This window comes from Vulpes lagopus, chromosome 2 (genome assembly GCF_018345385.1).
Source record: "Vulpes lagopus strain Blue_001 chromosome 2, ASM1834538v1, whole genome shotgun sequence".
NCBI classification, from domain to species: Eukaryota; Metazoa; Chordata; class Mammalia; order Carnivora; family Canidae; genus Vulpes; species Vulpes lagopus.
The window spans coordinates 97,690,657-97,711,555 of NC_054825.1; the positions used below are offsets into that span (position 1 = coordinate 97,690,657).

Genomic DNA, 20,899 nt, shown 5'->3' on the forward strand with positions numbered 1-20,899 from the left:
TTTCAGTAAAGGGTGATGTTTTAAGTCATTTTCCTTTTATATTATTTGAATTTTCTGCAATGAACAAAAAATTTTCATCAAGAAGGTATGAAAATAGTGATAGATTGTTTCCATATAATGTAGTCAGAGTCCAAGCACTGAAAAGACATTTACAAAAGCATACAGAAATGTGATATTCTGTATTTGTTTTGTATTTGTTGATGACATGACAACAAATACAAATACATCAACAAATACAAATGCACAAAATTAGGGATGCCTGGGTGGCTTGGTGTTTGAGTGCCTGCTTCTGGCTCAGAGCATGGTCTCTGGGTCCCTGGATCAAGCACGCACATCCGGCTCCTGGAAGGAGCCTGCTTCTCCCTCTGCCTATGTCTCCACCTCTCTCTCTGTCTCTCATGAATAAATTTAAAAAATCTTAAAAAATAAAATAAAATCCCTTTTAAAAATGGGCAAAAATAAATTTAAGATGATAGAATGCTAATGCTTCAGCAGTGTAAATGGATTTAAATTTCTTATTAGCCTTACTAGAAAAAACAAAAAATCAGATTTAGTTAAATTGGGAGCATAACACTAAATTATGGCACATACAACCATTTCCATGTGACATATATTTTCTTCACATTTACTTGCTTAGTGTGAAGAGGATGTATATGAATACATAGGGGTTATGCTGCTTCATCTCAAAATAACCTAAAAAAATTTAGAGGCACAGGCAGAGGGAGAAGCAGGCTCCATTCAGGGAGCCTGATGTGGGACTTGATCCTGGGACTCCAGGATCACACCCTGGGCCAAAGGCAGGCACTAAACCGCTGAGACACCCAGGGTTCCCCAAAGTAACCTAAAATTTAACACTTAGGGCATTTGTTTCCTTAATACAGGTGTTGAAATTTCCTAATTCTAACTTACTTACTAATAAATGTACTGGTATCTCTGGAGTATGTATGAATATATTTATTAGGTGTTTCTTACTATAAATAATCAGTGCAAATGTCAGATTTTTTTTCCTTTTAGGCCAAATTCTTCATTTTAACTCTCTTCTTTCTTGTATTTCCTTAACACTCTTCAAATATAACCTGAATTTTGAAGCCAAGGGTCCCTGTAGACAATGAGGCTGTTTGTGGAGTACCCACTCAGGGCCTTACCTGGCATCATAGGATCAGTTTGACTCTCTGGTCCCCAAAACGTGGAATGATTCCTCTTATCTGCATTTGATATACCAGCTGGTGGCTGGTTTTGAACAGTGACTTTCTGAGACTTTTCCAAGAAGAAGCCTCCTGCTGCATCTTTGCTTGGTCCTGTGGTTCTAGGCTGGACAGTTGCTGTGTGGGTCACCGTCTTCTGGTCAAGGCTCACTGGAGCATGGAAAAGCTGCTGTTAGTTGTTGGGTTTCTTTTCTAAACTGTAATTAAAACCACTAAATTTGAGGGGGTGCCTGGGTGGCTAAGTCAGTTAAATAGCTGACCCTTGATTTCAGCTCAGGTCATGATCTCAGGGTCCTGGGATTGAACCCATGTGAGACTCTGAGTTCAGTGGGGAGTCTGCTTGAGGATTCTCTTCCTCTGCCCCTCCCCCAGCTTTCTCTTCTGCTCTCCCTTTCAAATAAATAAATAAATAAATAAATAAATAAATAAATAAATAAATAATAAATAAATCTTAACAACAACAACATTAAATTTGCAGTAGATTTAAAGTCATGGATATTTGGAAATAATAACCATCTAAGACATGTCAGAACCCCATAAAAAACTTCTCTCTCGGGATCCCTGAGTGGCGCAGCGGTTTAGCGCCTGCCTTTGGCCCAGGGTGTGATCCTGGAGACCCGGGATCGAATCCCACGTCGGGCTCCCAGTGCATGGAGCCTGCTTCTCCCTCTGCCTATGTCTCTGCCTCTCTCTCTCTCTCTCTCTCTCTCTATCATAAATAATAAAATTTAAAAAAATTTTAAAAAATTCTTTAAAAAAAAAAACTTCTCTCTCTTCAAATGAGTAAACTGTTTTCTCTTCTCGCAATACTTGACTTTCTAAATGTCACATATAAATCGACAAAAACAAAGCTTAAACCCAAGGTTTTGAGATTCTCCATCCTTCTTCAAACCAACACCTTCATTAACACTTCCTGAAACTTTTTTCCTTTCTTGCAGTGGCCTTTTGTTATATGTAGACGATATTGTAAGACCGATTTATAGTCCTGACTTAGCCACACCCTACAATGTCACAAATTTTCTAAAAAACTTATCAAAACAGAATTTTAACTCATTTTGGTTTTTTAATTTAATTTTTAATTTATTTTTAAAAGATTTTATTTATTTATTCATGAGAGACACAGAGTGAGAGGCAGAGACATAGTCAGAGGGAGAAGCAGGCTCCCTGCTGGGAGCCTGATGTAGGGAAGGTGGGGGGGACGGGACTTGATCCCAGGACACCAGGATCACAACTTGAGCTGAAGGCAGACGCTCAACCACTGAGTAACCTAGGGGTCCCTCATTTTAATTTTTTTAAAAACTATATCCTACAAAGCTATTTATCCTACAAAAATTTTTAGGGAAGAATCTCTTGGAAAACTGAAAGCAATTTTCAAAAAAATGTAAGCAATATAAAAAGTCTTATGTTTATAACTGAGATTAGAGACTCAAATTAAATGCTTTTTTAATTTAAGGCATAGCTTATTCAGATGAAGTTATACCTGAAACTGGGTAGAAAAAGAGCAATACTGAGTTTGTATTTTATTTTGAGAATACAGACACCCCTTCTCCCTCCTTGCCTGAAAAGATCATGCAGCAGACTCACAGTTTTGACAGAAAGCTTCATCAGACCCATCAGGACACTGCTGCACTCCATCGCAAGCCAGTGTAATGTCAATGCAACAGCCATCATCACAAAAGAAGTGGTAGCGGGAGCAAACACTCAAGCATCCTGTTGATAAACAGTCTCAAGTTACAGGAGTGTGGGAAAGTCAACACTTCACCATGTTGTGATTAACAAAGACTAAATGTAGGATGAAATGCTTTGGGGTAAAGAGATGAGGATAATTGACCCAACAGTGTGAGCTGGAGCAACAGGTTCCTAGAAAGCTAAAGGTGTCTCCTTGACCTTGTGTCTTGATTCTGAGGCATCACCATGGGCTCTTTGTCTCAGGGCCATTCTCTAAGCCAACACTGCCTAAGAGGTGGGAACAGAGAAACCGCAGCTCTAGTCTTCTCCAGCCAGCCCTGGGTTTGCTCCTCCAGGGATCTCACTCTGCATTTCTTTCTTTAGCTCAAAGAAGTTGCTTCAGTTCCAGGAAAGGAGCTCAGAGAAGAAGGGAAGGGGAACTGGGTTACCCTGAAGACGAAGCAGGATATAGCTACTGCTCACATTTTTAGTCCATGACATGAAAATCCTAAATATCTCCTTCTGGTCAGCTCCACAGGCCGCCTAACACTCTTACACCCCTGCACAGCACTTGGCTGGCTGGCCATGTTTTATTAGAGAACTATTTTCTACATGTTACAAGAATGCTATGTCTCACATTCTTGTTTTCTAAGTAATAATTTTTACTGAGATTAACTTTCTACTATTGAGCCCTATTTGTTGACTACCATGCACTCCTGGTGCTACAAAGAATAAACAGAATCTTTAGCTACTAGCTGGTACGAATTTATTTTCTTCAAATAATGAAATTGTCTCCCTTTTGGAGCTGTTATGAGTTTTTAATCTACAGTGTAATTCATAGGAGCTACATGTATTTTCTTTTTTTTTTAATTTATTTATGATAGTCACAGAGAGAGAGAGAGAGAGAGAGAGAGAGAGAGGCAGAGACACAGGCAGAGGGAGAAGCAGGCTCCATGCACCGGGAGCCCGACGTGGGATTCGATCCCGGGTCTCCAGGATCACGCCCTGGGCCAAAGGCAGGCACCAAACCGCTGTGCCACGCAGGGATCCCAGCTACATGTATTTTCTTGAAAGGCATTCCCCCACTCCGGATTAAGCCAAGTTTACCAGACTCAGCTATACAATAACTGGGAGACTTTGACACTGCTTAATGCAGAGTAAAGGTGTCAGACCTGAAGTAGCTCTTATGGAGCTCTATAATTTTTCAGGGACAGAAGGAACTAGACAATTCTCTCAGGACATGGGAGAGCAGTAGATGATGATGTTCTACTGAAACAGATGGTTGAGCATAGTATACAAGCCCAAATGAAATCTTGGATACATATTCCATTGGAAAGCAGTTAAATTAGGGCCTGGGAAAGGAGTCTCTCTAGGTACAAGGCAGTTTGAAAATATCTTGATCCAGGGGGAAGAAGAGAAGAAATGATGGTAGAAGCTCCTGAGACGAAGTAGAGAGTCTCAGTTATGACTGAGAATTTGGGCCTACAAAGGAGAATTTGCTTCATTTTCAGGAAAGGAGCTCAGATAAAAAGGGAAGAGGAACTGAGTTACCCCGAATACTGCTTACATTTTTAAGTCCATGACATGAAAATCCTAAATATTTCAAAGTTAAAAAAATAAATAAATAAAATAAATAAATATTTCAAAGTTTTACTCATTCCTTGGTAGTTTGTGAGATAGACTGATATTTGTAACTTATCCATTTACTTCTAGATTAGTGGTCTCTAAATCTTTTTGACTGTGCATCTGATCAGTACATATAGTGTGGTATACTATACATATAGTGTGGTAAACATCCATCTCCACCTATAAATAATATGCACATACTAGTACAGTAACATATTAAACATGTTATAAAATATACTAAACATTTAAAGAATATTAGAAATTACTAAAAATATAAGCTCAGGTGTCTTCTTTTCCATCCTAAAAATGTCTGTGTCTGGGAGATCCTCTGGAGACCACTAATCCAGATTATGTTAGAAGTGTTTATTGGCTTGGCATTTGAATAGATTATCTTTCCCAAAGTTTGAAAACATGCAACCTCTATACTCAAAGCTCAACCAAATTATTATCACAGAAGCAGGGGTACATGCTTGTCTGGTTCCCCCAGAACATGCACCCTTGGCTACCATTACAGCTAGGTTATGAACAGTAAGACCAGTCCATATGTAACAGAGGGGAGAGAAACACTTTTCTATCCCCACTTCCGGTTTTCAATTGTCTCTATGTGGTGTTTTATTACTTTAATTCATAGTATGTTATTCCAATCTAGCCAGAGAGTGAGTCCAGATACTAGTTAATGACACAACCATTCTTTTTTATCTTCTGTATAAAGTTACATACATAAGACCTATATCCAAGTGGACTTTCAGTAATCAAAAGTGATTCACATAACTTTCTGCCACTTCAAATACATTTTATTATCATCTTGGAGAAAGGCCAGAAATGTACAACTGCCAATTTACGTTTGGAGCCCTGGAAAATTGGCCTGAGTCAATAAACCAGGCAAATGCCAGGCTGGTGCAGTGTTAGCCATTGGCTTGTACCTGCACTTATATCCCTTTCTCCCTCCCAGAAGCAATCTTTATCCAACTTCTGTAGGGATGGCAGGGTTCTCCAAGAATCAGTACTGGACTCAATTCCTGCCAAGTTGAGCTCTTGATCCCGGAAGGACAGCCCTCTGGGCTCAACGGTCCTCTACAGAGAGTGAGTGGCTGGAGCTGATGCCATGTTTCCAATGGCCCTGCTGCATGTCTAGCACGCCAAGGTACTCAAAAATGTTTTCTTTTTTAAAAGTTTAATTTTTAGTAATCTCTACTCTTGATGTGGGGCTCAAACCCATGACCTCGAGATCAAGAGTTGCACACTCTTCCAACTGAGCCAGACAGGCACCCCTCAAAAATGTTCTGAGTAACTGTCTGGCTCTCCTTTGTAGCTACAATAAATCAGTGGCCCTGCTGGAATCTGGGCTACACTGGATTCCTGACTGGGACAGCTCTTCTTACTTGCCATCACTGCTTTAGAGGACGGCAATGGGCAGGAGCTGGGTGCCAGCTAGTCCGGTGGGCAGTCACCCTCCTTCCTCACAGTAAAAAGGAACCTTGGCTGGATGGGGAGTCAGCCAGCCAGATTCTGAAGCTGCTTATGTTCTGTATCCCTATGGAAGGCAAATTATCAAAGTTGCCAAGTTCTCAGCATTCTAAAATTTTGCTTCCTTTCCAATATGCATACTGACCTATGCTGGATAGAAGACAAGATCAGTGATATATACCCATTTCCAGTCTTTTTTACCCTTATTTTTCCAAATGTTGCATAATTACCATCTAATTACTGAGTAGTCAGGGATGGCAAAGACATGCTGCGGGTTTACTGGAGCCATGGCTAGCAACTGTGAAGGCTCGCTACCTGGGGATGGGGACGGGGCCAGGTCTACGGAGCACACCACTGTATGCACAGTGCCTGGCACAGCTCCTGGGCATTCTGTGTTCCTGCAGACACTGGGAGTATCTGCAGACCAATGACAAGACCCTTAGACACACTTACCTCTGCACTTCTCCAGAAGTGAACTGTGGGGGTTTCCCTCTGTAATATCTCTATATCTTTAGTGCTCTTAAGTTGTATCTATCTATCTAATTTCTTAAACTTGATGAGCTAATCTTAGAAATGTAGATGTTTGGGAAATTAAGAAATTTAGACGAGTGAGAAGAGTGAGTTTATATTGTGCAACAGAATATGAGAACCATCACAAATATATAAAGCTATATTATTAGGGTATCTGTACAATGTGTCCATGAAAAGTTTTAAATAGCCCTTTTATTTTATTTTTGTTAAAGATTTTACTTATTTATTCATGAGACACACACAGAAAGAGAGGCAGAGACACAGGCAGAGGGAGCTCTGCATGGAGCTCCCTGCGTGGAGCCTGATGTGGGACTCGATCCCGGGACTCCAGGATCATGCCCTGAGCCAAAGACAGGTGCTCAACTGCTAAGCCACCCAGGCATCCCTAAATAGCCCTTTTAAATTGACATACACACAATTTAAAAGGATTATTTAAAATTTAAAATTTAATTTGTTTTAAATATGCTCCTTAGCTGCCTTCTTTGAACATACAAATCAAATAAACCACCCATCTTTAAACAAGAGCCTCTCCCGGAAAAACTATGATTGTCTTTTATGAAAGCCAGTCAGGAAAGATAAAGAGTCTGTAGGGTCCTATTATCTCATAATCTATTATCTCATCTCCTGGAGCTCTCCTCCATCCCAATTCAGCAGTGCCACTAAGTCCAAAGTGTAATGGAGCCTATATTTTCATATTTTTAGAAAAGACTCTTATTCAACCATGACCAAAAACAGCAAAAACAGAAAGGAAGAGGGGCGCTTGGGTGGCTCACTTGTTTAAGTGACCAACTCTTGATCTTAGCTCAGGTCTTGCTCTCGGTGTGTGAGTTCAAGCCCAGTGTTGAGCTCCATGCTGGGCATGGAGCCTACTTAAAAACAAAAAGAATGGAAGAGCCCAAGGAGTGCAGTCAGAATATTAAATGCCAACCCTTCTGTAACTAGCTGGTTTCTGTCAGCCACCATGAATGCAAGGGAAGGACTTTCCTCTCACCTCCTGTGGAGAACGCCATGGGAAGCACCGTCACTGAGACGTTGTCGGAGCTTCTCTGCCCAGCAGTGTCCATTACAGTGAGCTGAAAGGTGTATGTTCCTTCCTGTAAGTGGGACAGCTTCAGGGTTCCTGACTGAGGTACCTGACACCCAAACAGGAAACAGCACATTTAGGTAAGAGATCTGAGGCATGGAGTCCAGCATCATCCTGAACTGGAAATCAACATTATCCTTGGAGTAGTCCCATGAGTTGCCTCTCCACTCCTGGTCCAAGGATGTAAAATATTAAATCATACACTATTTTGGCAGGCTGCTCCACTTTGAATTCACAATTCTCAGTTTTATCTGGGCTGGCAATATCCTTAACTGACAAGCCTTCATTTGTCCTTAGCAGCTGCTGTTCTAAACCTGTAACTCCTCCAAGCTCCACACTCAATATTTGGTTCCTTCCTTCCCAGCAGGTGATCTCATCTACTCTGAGAAGAAAATGAGGACCATAATTATGGCCATGACTATGGCTTCCACACCCACCTCATGCTGGGAAAGCACCTGGACCCAAACCTGTCATCACCTCCTTTCCCCTGGCCATAAGATGTACTCCAGGCCAATCCTCCATCTAGGCCTTGACCCCTTCCCTCTATGACCTTCAGAACACTGGCCTATCAAGTAATTTCTCTTTCAAATGGCTCTGTTATCACTATGCTCAAGTTTCTCTTGACCTAAAAACAAACAAAACCACAGGAAATAAAAAACCCTACACTCCAAGACCATCTCCAGACATACAATCTTATCTCTTTTCCATTTCAACTTACCTTTTCAAAACTTTGTTCATGCTGCATGTGCTGCTTCCATTTGCTCATTTTCTATTAATTTTTTTATCCCACCCATCTGGTTTCTTTCCTTACCATTCCTCTGAAACTGCTGGTAAAACTCATTAACTGATCTAGCAAAGGTCACCAGGTCATCAAGGTCAACAATACTTGTTAGACTCACTGCCTGCCAGCTCCCCCTCCTCTGGCCCTCTTACTGTATTTTATAATGTTGGCCACTCTTGGTTTTGGAACTCCTGACTTCCCTGGTTTCTGTTTCTGTGTTCGAGTTCCCCCAGGTATTCCTTGCTGATCACTCTCATGGACTTCACTTCTGCTCACCTCCTAAACCCAGGGCCCCATCTTGATCCTCTACTCTCCTCATGCCACTTTTCAAGCAGCCTCCTGATCAGAGCAATAGCTTCTGAGGCTGTTTACCTTATGATCTGGGGAGTCACTTTTGGATGCTCAATCCAACTATTATATTTTTCAGCCTTCCCAGATACTACAATGGTTTAATATCCTATTTTTCCAGGAAATATCCCTTTGTGCTTAAATGAACTGGTCTGGATATGGTCTACAAATGAATTCTGAGCAATACATGGTTTATTACAATGATGCATTCACGGACTTGAAAGTATAGACAGTTGTTGCCCTGTTAGAACTATCAGCTGCTTGTTTGTATTCACATAATCCTAGAATTTAGATTCCTACACATAACCTTGGCTTAGCAGCATTGTCCGGACAACATATACACACAAGTGGAATGTGTTACAATCACTCAGAGGCAATGTAAGAAGATACAGTGATTGCCAAATTTAGGCTGCTTTCGGCCATCAATCACCTAGAGCTGCTATTAACTTCAGATTTCCCAGGCCAGCCTCAGAGTCTGAGTCAGAGGGTGTGAGAGTGGGATCTGTGAATCTGCACACAACAGGCACATACAGGTGATATGCAGTAACACTGGAAGAAACATGAGCAAAGTGGTTAACAGCGGGGTCTTGCATCCAACAGAGCTGGGCTGGAATGCCAGCTCCACCATGTGCCAGCTGTGTGACCTTGAACAATTCACTTAACCCTAGTAAAGCCTGTTTCTTTATCTGTGAAATGGAAGTAATAATGGCACCTACCTTTTAAGGATCAAATGAGATAATGATGTAAAAAGAACTTAATATAGGGCTTATATAGAAATTATAAATATAAAATACAATTTTATTTTAATTTTTAAATATCAAAAGAGCTTGAAACATAAGAAATGATTAAATATATCCATTATCTTCACTGGTTAGTTCTCACCTCAAGCTGAATCACCCTGTTTTTATAGACAGGGAAATGAAATCTCAATACTGTGACTATCACTCACTGAGATGGTCACAGAATAAAGACCTCCAGGTGATGGACGTCCTATCACTCTCCCTGCAAAAGTTGTAAGGTGGACAGGTGGCAAAGAAGGCCACCAGTCCTAGGTGGTGTATTTCAAAGAGATGTTGAACAGTTTTCACTGCCACACTGTGACATGAAAAGTCACTTCTGTGAGAATAAAAACATTATCTGAGGGGCAAGCAGAGAGAGAGAGCTGGAGATGATAAGATCATTGCAAAGTCTGGAATGAACAAACGATACTCAGAAACAAAAGGGTGCATCAATGTCTGAGAACATTCAGAACATCAGAGTGTCAGATGAGTAAGATTTAAAATGAGACAAGACCTGTGGCTTGGGACAACAGGGTCACATTGAACTCCTGCTGTCTTTCACATTCCATATGCAATCGATGGAGATCCTATTGGCTCTACTTTAAAAACACACACAGGGGCTCCTGGGTGGCTCAGTTGGTTGGGCATCTGACTCTTGGTTTTGGCTCAGGTTGTGACCTCAGGGTCATGGGATTGAGCCCCATGAAGGGGTTTGCACCCACTGCAGTCTGCTTAAGGTTCTCTCTCTCCCTCTCCCTCTGCCCCTCTGCCCACTTATAAGCTCTCTAAATAAATAAATAAATAAATAAATAAATAAATAAAATCTTTTTTTTTTTAAAGGATTTTATTTATTTATTCACAGGAAGACACAGAAAGAGAGAGAGGCAGAGACACAGGCAGAGGAAGAAGCAGGCTCCATGCAGGAAGCCTGGTGCGGGTTTTGATCCCAGGACCCCGGGACCATGCCCTGAGCCAAAGGCAGACACTCAACTGCTGAGCCACCCAGGTGTCCCAATAAATAAAATCTTTTAAAAAATCCAGAATTTAACTGCTTCTCATCATGTCCACTGTCACCATCACCACCCTGCTCTGATCCCACCCTGTCTCTAGCCAGAGTCACTGCAGTGGCCAAGAGACCTGCACTCCAGTGTGATTTGACCCTTTCTTCTGGAAACTTTCCCTTCCATCTCTGCCTACATTATTGCAAGGTAAGGATCAGTTATGACTTCTCCCCATGGCTGCAGAGTGTGAGGCTGAGCCAAGGGGAGCAAGTGACTACAAGGGGTGGGAGCTGGTAAGGCTGGTGCAGGTGGTAGACTCTCACTCTCTCTAGCTCTGACTCAGAATCAGGCAGGCCTTGCTAGATGGCAGCAGTGTAATAGGTAAGACCACTGGCTTCTTGGGACACATGGGTACATGGTGGCAGATAAGGACTACACCAAGCCCTGTGGCCTTGAATAAGGTCCTACAAGGGAGAGCAACTCTGTCCGAGCTGGTCAGCCTCAATGCAGACAAGACCTAAGACTGCAGAAAGCCAAAGCTGAGGGCTTTGCTGCCCAGGTACATGAGAGGAGAGAGGATAGACCATAGGATTGAACAGAATGAGATTGGTGAGGTCAGGGCGACCCTGAGTGGGGCCATAGGAGTGAGGTGGAGGTGAAGTTAATGGACATTTTAAGAGTCCAGGGAAGCCCTGAGGCAAGAGATCTAGATGGGCCATCTATGTGGACAGTATTAACCAGGCCTGTGCCCGAGCTCTCTGGGTGTCAACATTTAACACACTAGTGTCAAACTGAAACTCTGAGGACCTGTGGTTTGTTTTGGGAGCCTCTTTTCAATGCTGGGGCTGGAAGACAGAACATCCCCTGTCTAAGGGGCCAGTCACCCACCCAGGCTTTGGATGCCTCTTTCTGCCTTCATAGGTACCTCCTTTCTGATGTAGGAAACACTGATCCAGATCCAGACCACGGTAATAACCTTCAAAGTCTTGAGTGAGCTTCAATTTAGATCTCTTCAGATTAATATCCCTTCCTTTTTATTTGTTTAGCTAACAAGGGGTATCCTTCTTAGAAATCAGATATTTAGAATATTTAGAACAGTAAGGTGGATGTTTTTCCTTCAAGTACCCAGGTGATCCTTCCAGATATCTTCTCATGTTTAAATGACATTGGAAAGGATTTAAAGTTTTTATTTTTTTAAAGATTTTATTTATTTATTCATGAGAGATACAGAAAGAGAGAGAGAGAGAGAGAGACAGAGGCAGAGACACAGGCAGAGGGAGAAGCAGGCTCCATGCAGGGAGCCCAACGTGGGACTCAATCCCAGGACTCCAGTATCACACCCTGGGCTGAAGGCGGCACTAAACCGCTGAGCCACCTGGGCTGCCCTGACATTGGGAAGGATTTAAAGTATTTTACAAACATTTCCTAAGTGCCAGAATAAAAAATAGGAAAAGGGAGAAAGAGAATCAGACAAAAGTTCTCATTGTTCTCACAAAGAGCAGGACAACATTCCCTGAGAACAGGAGCCAATTTCTTTGATACCTGGCCATAATGCAGAGTTTCTACAAACAAAAGATTAGTACTGCTTCTGTCTTGTTTCTTCTCCTACTGCCCTTCTCTCCTTCCTAAACAGGGGAAGATCGAAGATCAATCAATATCCATTGGGTTGGCAAGATGTGGGTAAATGGATAAAGTGAATACAAGATCTCTCTGTATTATTTTTCTTTTCTTTATTTTAGATAGAGAGAGAGAGAGAGAGAAAGAACACGAGTGAGAGAGAAGGTACAGAGGAGGAGGAAGTAAAGAGAGAATCTCTCAAGCTGACTGCATTGAGTGAGGAGCCTGACACAAGGCTTGATCTCATGACCCTGAGATCACAACCTGAACCCAAACCAAGAGTTAGAGGGCAGCTCCAGTGGCTCAGTGGTTTAGCACCGCCTTCAGCCCAGGGTGTGATCCTGGAGACCTGGAATGGAGTCCCACATCAGGCTCCCTCCAAGGAGCCTGCTTCTCCCTCTGCCTGTGTCTCTGCCTCTCTCTCTCTCTCTCTCTCTCTCTCTCGACCTAGAATCGAGTCCCACATCAGGCTCCCTCCAAGGAGCCTGCTTCTCCCTCTGCCTGTGTCTCTGCCTCTCTCTCTCTCTCTCTGTGTGTCTCTCATGAATAAATAAATTAAAATCTAAACAAACAAACAAACAAACAAATCCAAGAGTAGAACGCTCAAGCAACTGAGCCACCCAGGTGCCCTTCTTTTTTCTTTTCTTAAAGTAATCTCTACACCCAAGTAAGCTCAAACTTAAAACTCCAAGATCACAAGTTGATGCTTTACCAACTGAGCTGGCCAAGCACTCCTCTCTTTCATTTTTCTTTCTTTCTTTCTTTCTTTCTTTCTTTCTTTCTTTCTTTCTTTCTTTCTCTTCTTTCTTCTTTCTTTCTTTCTTTCTTTCTTCTTTCTTTCTTTCTTTCTTTCTTTCTTTCTTTCTTTCTTTCTTTCTCTTTCTTTCTTTCTTTCTTTCTTTCTTTCTTTCTTTCTTTCTTTCTTTCTAAAAAAGATTTCATTTATTTATTTGAGAGAGAGAAAGAGAGAGAGCGCATGAGCACAGGCAGGGGGAGGGGCAGAGGGAGAAGCAGATCCCCATCCAGCAGGGGGCTTGATATAGGGCTCTATTCTGGGACCCTGGGATCATGACCTGAGCTGAAAGCAGATGCTTCACAGACTGAGCCACTCAGGCGCCCCTCTGTAGTATTTCTTAGGAAAGTAAAAATATGTTACTATACAGACCACCAGGCAAATGTCCAACTGTCCTCTGGGCAAGTCAAACCTGATTCTCATTTTAAATGGATTCTGATTTTATGGCCCTAGGTCACCATACTCAGAGAACACACCTTGAATTTGAATGCTCTCAGACATGTCCAAAATTTTTGCACTATAGAATGTGGATCTTTTCAATGTGAAATGTTCAAGTCAATATAATTTTATAAGTCCTATTTGTCAGAATATTAAGATTACAGAGACATGTACCACAGGGCCGCCAACTGGGAGAAGACTTCCCTCAACCAGATTATAGTCTCTCCTTCTCTGAATTCTAGTAGCACTTTATCTACATTCTTTTACAGGCTTACCACTTTCTAGTTGGTATGATTTTATTTAGGTGCACATCTTATCTCCCTACCAGGTGTCCAGCTACTTGAGGGCAATATATCCTACAAATTTTGCACAGTGCCTTACTTCCTTGCTCCTTGATTTAAGAGGCCCTCATAATTTTTTTTTATATACAAGTGGGTATATCTCTTCTGTTTGTAGTTCAGTTAAACTATTGGTCACAAGAGACCAATACTTACATCCTAAGATGTTTAGAACTAACCGTAATAGTTACTTCTCCTGGAGTGCTCATTTCGTGCTCTGTAGTACGCTAAGCACTCTATTTGCATTTTCCCACTTTGACCTGTTACTGAAACTCTATTGGGTGATACTATCCTCTTTACAATTGAGGGAAGCTAAGGCTTTAAGAATGAAGTAGAGCAGCCCAGGTGGCTCAGCGGTTTGGCGCCACCTTCGGTCCAGGGCCTGATCCTGGAGACCTGGGATCGAGTCCCATGTGGGGCTCCCTGCATGGAGCCTGCTTCTCCCTCTGCCTGTCTCTCTGCCTGTCTCTCTGCCTGTCTCTCTGTGTGTCTCTCATGAATAAATAAATAAAAATCTAAAACAAATAAAATAAAGGTCAAAATTTATATATATAAAAAAAGAATGAAGTAATTTCCCCAAGTTTGCCTTGCTAGGGAATTGGCAAAACTAGGTTCAAATCCAGATCTTTTGATTCCAAATTCCACACACACAGCTGTTCCAGAATCCTACCTCTCAGTCAGCAGAGTAAAACCTTCCAAGGTTCTTATTCCAAGAACCATTTCTTAGAAAGAACCCAGGCACAGTTTACATACAGACTGGCCAGCTGTAATGGTTTACAAAATGTAGATACAGTAAATCGGGTCCAAACTCCATTTGACCGGAAGCACAGATTCGCTGCTGATTTCTGTGATTCTGGAAGCCTGTTGTGCTGTCAATTTATTGTCTGAGAAGTTGTGTGTTTGTTTCTGAACAAAGAACTTTTTTTTTTTAAGATTTTATTTATTTATTCGTAGAGACACACACACAGAGAGAGAGAGAGGCAGAGACACAGGCAGAGGGAGAAGCAGACTCCATGCAGGGAGCCCGACGTGGGACTCGATCAAGGGTCTCCAGGATCACACCCTGGGCTGCAGGTGGCACTAAACCGCTGCGCCACCGGGGCTGCCCTGAACAAAGAACTTTAAAGCTTCTCCGCTTACTGGCATAGATCTTACCTTACTCAATTTACCCAGATTTATTTTTCATGAATTATGTACTTTCTCTTCCACTGGGGAGATTATTTTTCAACATTTCCTTAGAAGTAATTTTTTTAAAAAAAGAATCAATTAATTAGTATTATTAGAATCCTAGTAAGTATAAGCACAGTTCTAAGCTTTGGGAGAGAAAGGGAAAAATTATCATGAAAGGAATAGAGGAAGGAGGGTTAGAGGATGGAGAGACGGGACACAGGGCCCCTGGGGCAGTGAAACCTCTCTTCAGCTCATTCCTTTCCTCACTCAAAATATTTCTACTGAAATCTTTCATTATTGTTACAAATTCTGTTGTGATATTATTGATTTTATGTATTTCTTTGGCCTGTTATCGATGAAGATGTGTAGAAAACAGAAGACAGAGAGTTACTGCTTAATTTAAAGACTGTGGTAGATTCTCTGGAATCTTGTGTCTTGGTTAAATAACTGCAGACTGCCTTGAAAATTCTGCTCACTAAATTTTTATCAAGTCTTTCAATGGGTTTTTATTTTTATTTTTAAAAATATTTTGGGGGGCAGGTCAATTGACATAGGCAGAGGAAGAAGCAGGCTCCCTACAGGGAGCCTGATGCAGAACTCCATCCTAGGACTGCAGGATCATGACCTGAGTGGAAGGCAGACATTCAACCACTGAGCCACCCAGGTGCCCCTATTCCTTTTTTAAAAAAGATCTTATTTATATATTTGAGAGAGAAAGAGCATGAGCCAGGGAAAGGGGCAGAGGGAGAGGGAGGCTCCCCACCGAGCAGGGAGCCTGATGCAGGGCTCCATCCCAGAACCCTGAGATCATGACCTGACCCAAAGGCAGACACTTAACCGACTGAACCACCCAAGCACCCCAACAATATCCATTCTTTAGTAAACTTCCATTACATGTGTTATTCTAAAATAATTTAGTTAAAAATATTTTCCACACTGGAGATGCTAGATGGCTCATTTGTTAAGCTTCCAACTCTTGGTTTCAGATCAGGTCACAATCTCAGGTGTGGGATTGAGTCCACTTTAGGCTCCATACTCAGCACTAAGTCTGTTCAAGATTCTCTCTCCCTCTTGCTCTGCCTCTCACCCTGCTTGTGCTCAGGTGCATGCATGCATGCTCCTCTCTAAAAGAAATAAAATCTTTAAAAAATTTTTTTTCCAGGCAGCCCAGGTGGCTCGGTGGTTTGGCGCCGCCTTCAGGCTAGGGCGTGATCCTGGAGACCCAGGATCCCTGCATGAAGCCTGTTTCTCCCTCTGCCTGTCTCTCTCTTTCATGAGTAAATAAATAAATCTTAAAAAAAAAATTTTTTTTCCGCATCTGATGAATATGGATAAGTAAATCTATGGATTTATGGATTCCAAATCTCCTTGGACACCCTTATACTCTGTATCCTGTTCCTAAATGTCAGATTTTACATTCTGACTTCAGATTTAAATGTATTATGTTGACTAATTGTGGAACTCGATGTCATTTAATAGGCTGCCTGAAAAATGTCTTTTTGAATTTAAGAAAATGTATCTTTTTGCATTTGCATTTTGTATTATAGATTAATATTCAGTTAATGGATGTAGAACATCCTGTTCAAGGACAGAAAATATATAACTTTAAAGTCTAGTAGGTAGACTCTTGGTTCTGACCAATCATTTCTCCTATTTTTTTTTTCATAAAGGAAGAAGACAAGGCAGGAACATGACCTTTCTCATATATTTACTTAACATGACTGATTAGTATAGTACTGAATACACACTAAGTACTAAATATACCTAGCTATCAGTTTTATCATAATGAAGTCAGTAGAAATAATTTCTCTTAAGAGTGAGGACCTAATTGGTTTTTGTCGTTTTCTGAATACCTGAATGGGTCTTTTGGATGTGAAAAGGTAGTCCTACCTCGGTTTTAAAGGTTTTTTTTTAAAGATTTTATTTATTAATCATGAGAGACACAGAGAGAGAGGCAGACGTACAGGCAGAAGGAGAAGCAGGCTCCATGCAGGGAGCCTGATTCGGGATCACGCCCTGAGCCAAAGGCAGATGCTCAACTGCTGAACCACCCAGGCATTCTTGGTTTTAAAGTATTTCAGGACAAAGGGAGGCCTACTCTTTTATTACAGGCATGAGAAATGGAGGTAGGAGTCTGTGTAGATGGTGGAGAACAGAGGAGATGAGGCAAGGAGAGAGGAGGACTTATAAGGGGGCACTCAGGGGAAAGCCTGACCAGTGAGTGCCCCTGAGGGGTGCAGATGGTCAAGGGACATAAAAATAAATGGATCCCACATTGGGTTTTAACTTAATTGCTCTGCTATGCTAGCCTATAACTGCTCTTTACCTATTCCCAACAACCTTCCAAGTAGTCCTATTTTGCAGCTTGAGGGAGGACTGTATTAACATTCCAGTCAGCTGGATCCCATTCTCAGAAGGGGAAACAAAACAAAACAAAACAAAACAAAACAAAAAACCCTGACTTGAGAGTCCCAATTTTCCTCTCAGAAATTTGGGGGTATAGGGATGCCTGGCCGGCTCAGTCAGAAGAACACCAAATCTTCTTGATGTCAGGATGGTGAGTTCGAGCCCCATGTTGAGTGTAGAGATTAATAAATAACATAAATAAACTTAAAAAAAGAAATTTTGGGGTGTAAAATCAGGCTGCCCAGGTGAAAGGGATGAGATGACCCCTGAAGGATATTAATTACTATTAAAGGACAATTCTCAAAATGTTAAAACTATGACTGTCACACAAATATAATATGAACATGCACCAAAGATTTTATTTAACTCATTTTATAGAGAGAAAACCAATAAGGCATCCCATAGATTCAAAGGAGAATCTGAGGAGTATTTTGGGGGCTCAGTTGGTTAAGCATCGGACTCTTGATTTCAGCTCATGTCATGATCTCAGGGTCCTGGGATGGAGCCCTGCATTGGGCTGTGGACTCAAAGAGGAATCTGCTTGCTCCTCTCCCTTTGTTCCTCCGCCTATGCTCGCTCTCTCATAAATAAAAATAAAATCTTTAAAGAAGAAAACCAACAAATGAGAATCTGAAGAACAGACAGTTATAAGTAACTATGAATACATAAATGAAGTTGCTGGAGATGCAAAGCTGAAACAAGTTTGCTGTTAGTACTATCAGGCACCAAATTGAATGTATTCATAGATTAATACTTATGCGTGTTAAAATGTCATGTTTGAAATCCACTTTTCCAAGGGGCAGAAATCAGTTGCATCTCTATATGAAAAAACGTATTTGCATTTCTATGGGCAAGAATTATTTGCATCATTATCTGTTTTCTACAATCTAACCTCTACAATGCTAACCTTGAAGGACCCGCTTCACACCCCAGCATTTCATTGAAAGGTACTCAGTAATCTCTTGCCACTTCAAAGTCTTTAATGATTTTTTTTAAAGATTTTATTTATTTATTCATAGAGACAGAGAGAGAGAGAGAGAGAGAGAGAGAGAGAGGCAGAGACACAGGCAGAGGGAGAAGCAGGCACCATACAGAGAGCCTGACATGGGACTCAATCCAGGGTCTCCAGGATCATGCCCTGGGCTGCAGGCGGCGCTAAAGCGCTGTGCCACCAGAGCTGCCCTAATGATTTTTTTTATTACAATTTTAATCCACAAGATAGGGATGTGCCTGCTTGTGAAGTTGTTCTGAAGATTACAGATAGGTCTATACTGCCTGACACTGAGTAGGTGACTCCATCAATGACAGTTTTATGATGAAGTCATAGTAGGATGACAGTTAACTTTTGGTGGCATTCATGAATGTACATCATTATAAGGCAGTCTACAGGTTGGTAGCAAATGGCTCTCTTATTGCAGACTTTACAATTTGGATTATGGCTGTGTAACTTCAGATCTATTTGCCAGCACATAATACACTTGGCTGGGGAATTGAGCCACATTTCCCTCTTGATGCAGAGCAGTCAGCCCTAAAAGCCCATAAGAAATGCCTAATTTTGTTACTCCTTTATAAATATCTTCAATAAATTAAATACTGAATCATCAGCATTATTTTTATTTGGCACTCATATATGTAATTCATTGCTTACAGAATAAAGCTTTTAGTAGCAAATACACAAACCTAGATGATTAATAGAGGCAGATTTATAGCTGCTTGAACAAATATGTCCCAGAAGTGCCAATTACCAGTCAGCATCCATTTCAAGGGAGCTCTCTAGTGGTATGATCAATGGCTTGTCCATGTACCTTTCTTGATCAACCTTAGTTCTCAAAGATTCAATAAAGATATATTAATTTTGCAGCTGACACAATACATCAAAGAATGATAAATATACTAGATGACACTCAAAGTTCAAAATTATTTCTGTTATAGTTGAAAACCAAAAGGCTAAGATGTAAAAAGGCTAAACATAAGGTCCTGCATTCAGGTTTAATAAATCAATTATACAAACAGGTGGGAAGGCCATCAGGACAGCAGTCTGTGCAGACAGATAAGCAGGTTTTAGGTAATCCTGCTAATGGAAAACTCAACATGAATCCCTTGTGTGAAGCAGCCACTAAAATAGTTTATGTAAATTAAGCTTTATTAATAGAAGTAAAGATAATGTCTGGATCACAGGAGGTGATAGTTTGTATCAGGAAGAACCACAGTTTACATATGGGGTTCATAAGGGTGTCAGATTTTAAGAAGGGCCTATAAGAATCTGAAAAAATCCAGAAGAGGCTAGATGGTAGATGGGACTCTCTGAAAATCAATTTACAAGGAATATCTGAAAGACTGGGAGTGCTACGTTCTGATAAGAGTATTCCAAGTGGTTGATATTCTTTTTTTCCCCCAAAAAACTTAAGTGGCTGATACATCGAATAAAAAGGTATTCCAAAGTTTTTCCAAAGAGAAAGTGTTTTTCCAAAGAGAAGATCTAGCATCAGTGCACAGAAGTAATAGGAGGCACATCCTGTTGGCCTAATAATTAAAGCTGCTATCACAGGACATAATGTGAAGAAGTAAGCTTTCATCCCTGGAAATACCAGGCAGAGAGTGGATGACCACTGGAAGGAATGGGCTGAAAGGGGCTCCTAGATGGATGTGGGCTGGGTAAGATGCTGATTAAGGGTCCACACAATTCTAAGACTATAAAATCTTTCAGTTAATAATAGACTTAAATCAGTCTTGAATGACTAGTTGATTATTGTTTTTGTTCCAAAAGAATGTCAGTCGGTGCTTTCCCACAGAGAAGACTGTGTGAAGACACAGGAAGTAATTGACAGTCAACTTTGAGGACTTAGAAGAAACCAGCCCTGCTGACACTTTTATCTTGGACTTCAGCCTCCAGAACAGTGAGAACTTTCTGTTGGTTAAGCCATCCAGTCTGTGGTATTTTGTTATGGCAGCCCCAGCAGACCAATACACTTTTTCCACCTTCTCTAACTAAAGTAGTTTGGATGGCTTATCTGGGTAAGCCAGGAAATACTCCTGGCTAGGAAGGATCCTGACAGAGTTAATTAAAAAGTCACTTGCCTCACAACTCAAGATATCCTGAGTGGATCCCTCAGTTCCATTTCTCAATATTTATTTAAAGAAAACAAAACACTAAATTGAAAAGATATATGCACTCCCCATGTTCATTGCAGTGTTACTTACAATAGCCAAGATAAAGAAACAAACTAAATATCCATTGATGGATGAATGGATAAGGAAAAATGGGATATATATATATATATATATATATATATATATATATATATATATTCAGCCATAAAAAGGAATTTTGCCATATGTGACAACATGGATGGACCTTGAGGGTATTATGCTAAGTGAAATAATTCAGAGAAAGACAAATGCCATATGATCTCACTTATATGTGGAATCTAAACAAAAAGCTTGAGTTCGTATATACAGAAAATAGATGCGTAGTTGCAAGAGGCAGGGTGTGAAGGGTGGATAGAATGGGTAAAGTGAGGTCAAAGGTACAAACTCCCAGTTATAAAATAAATGTCACAGGATGTAATATAAAGCATGGTGGCTATAGTTAATAATACTGTATATTTGAAAGTCGCTGAAAGTCAATCTTTAAAAAAAGTTTTCAA

The 20,899-nt window shown here is 40.9% G+C and overlaps 1 protein-coding gene across 1 annotated transcript in view; it reads right to left on the reverse strand.

Annotated features, from left to right (window-relative positions):
* Window positions 1–20,899, reverse strand: part of LRP11 (LDL receptor related protein 11) — a 46,609-nt gene that overhangs the window by 17,125 nt on the left and 8,585 nt on the right. The window contains exons 3-5 of the mRNA XM_041744419.1: window positions 7,489–7,630; window positions 2,790–2,915; window positions 1,146–1,355 (exon numbers count right to left, since the gene is read on the reverse strand). Coding sequence (XP_041600353.1) covers window positions 1,146–1,355; window positions 2,790–2,915; window positions 7,489–7,630 — 478 coding nt within the window. The remainder of the gene's footprint in view (window positions 1–1,145; window positions 1,356–2,789; window positions 2,916–7,488; window positions 7,631–20,899) is intronic.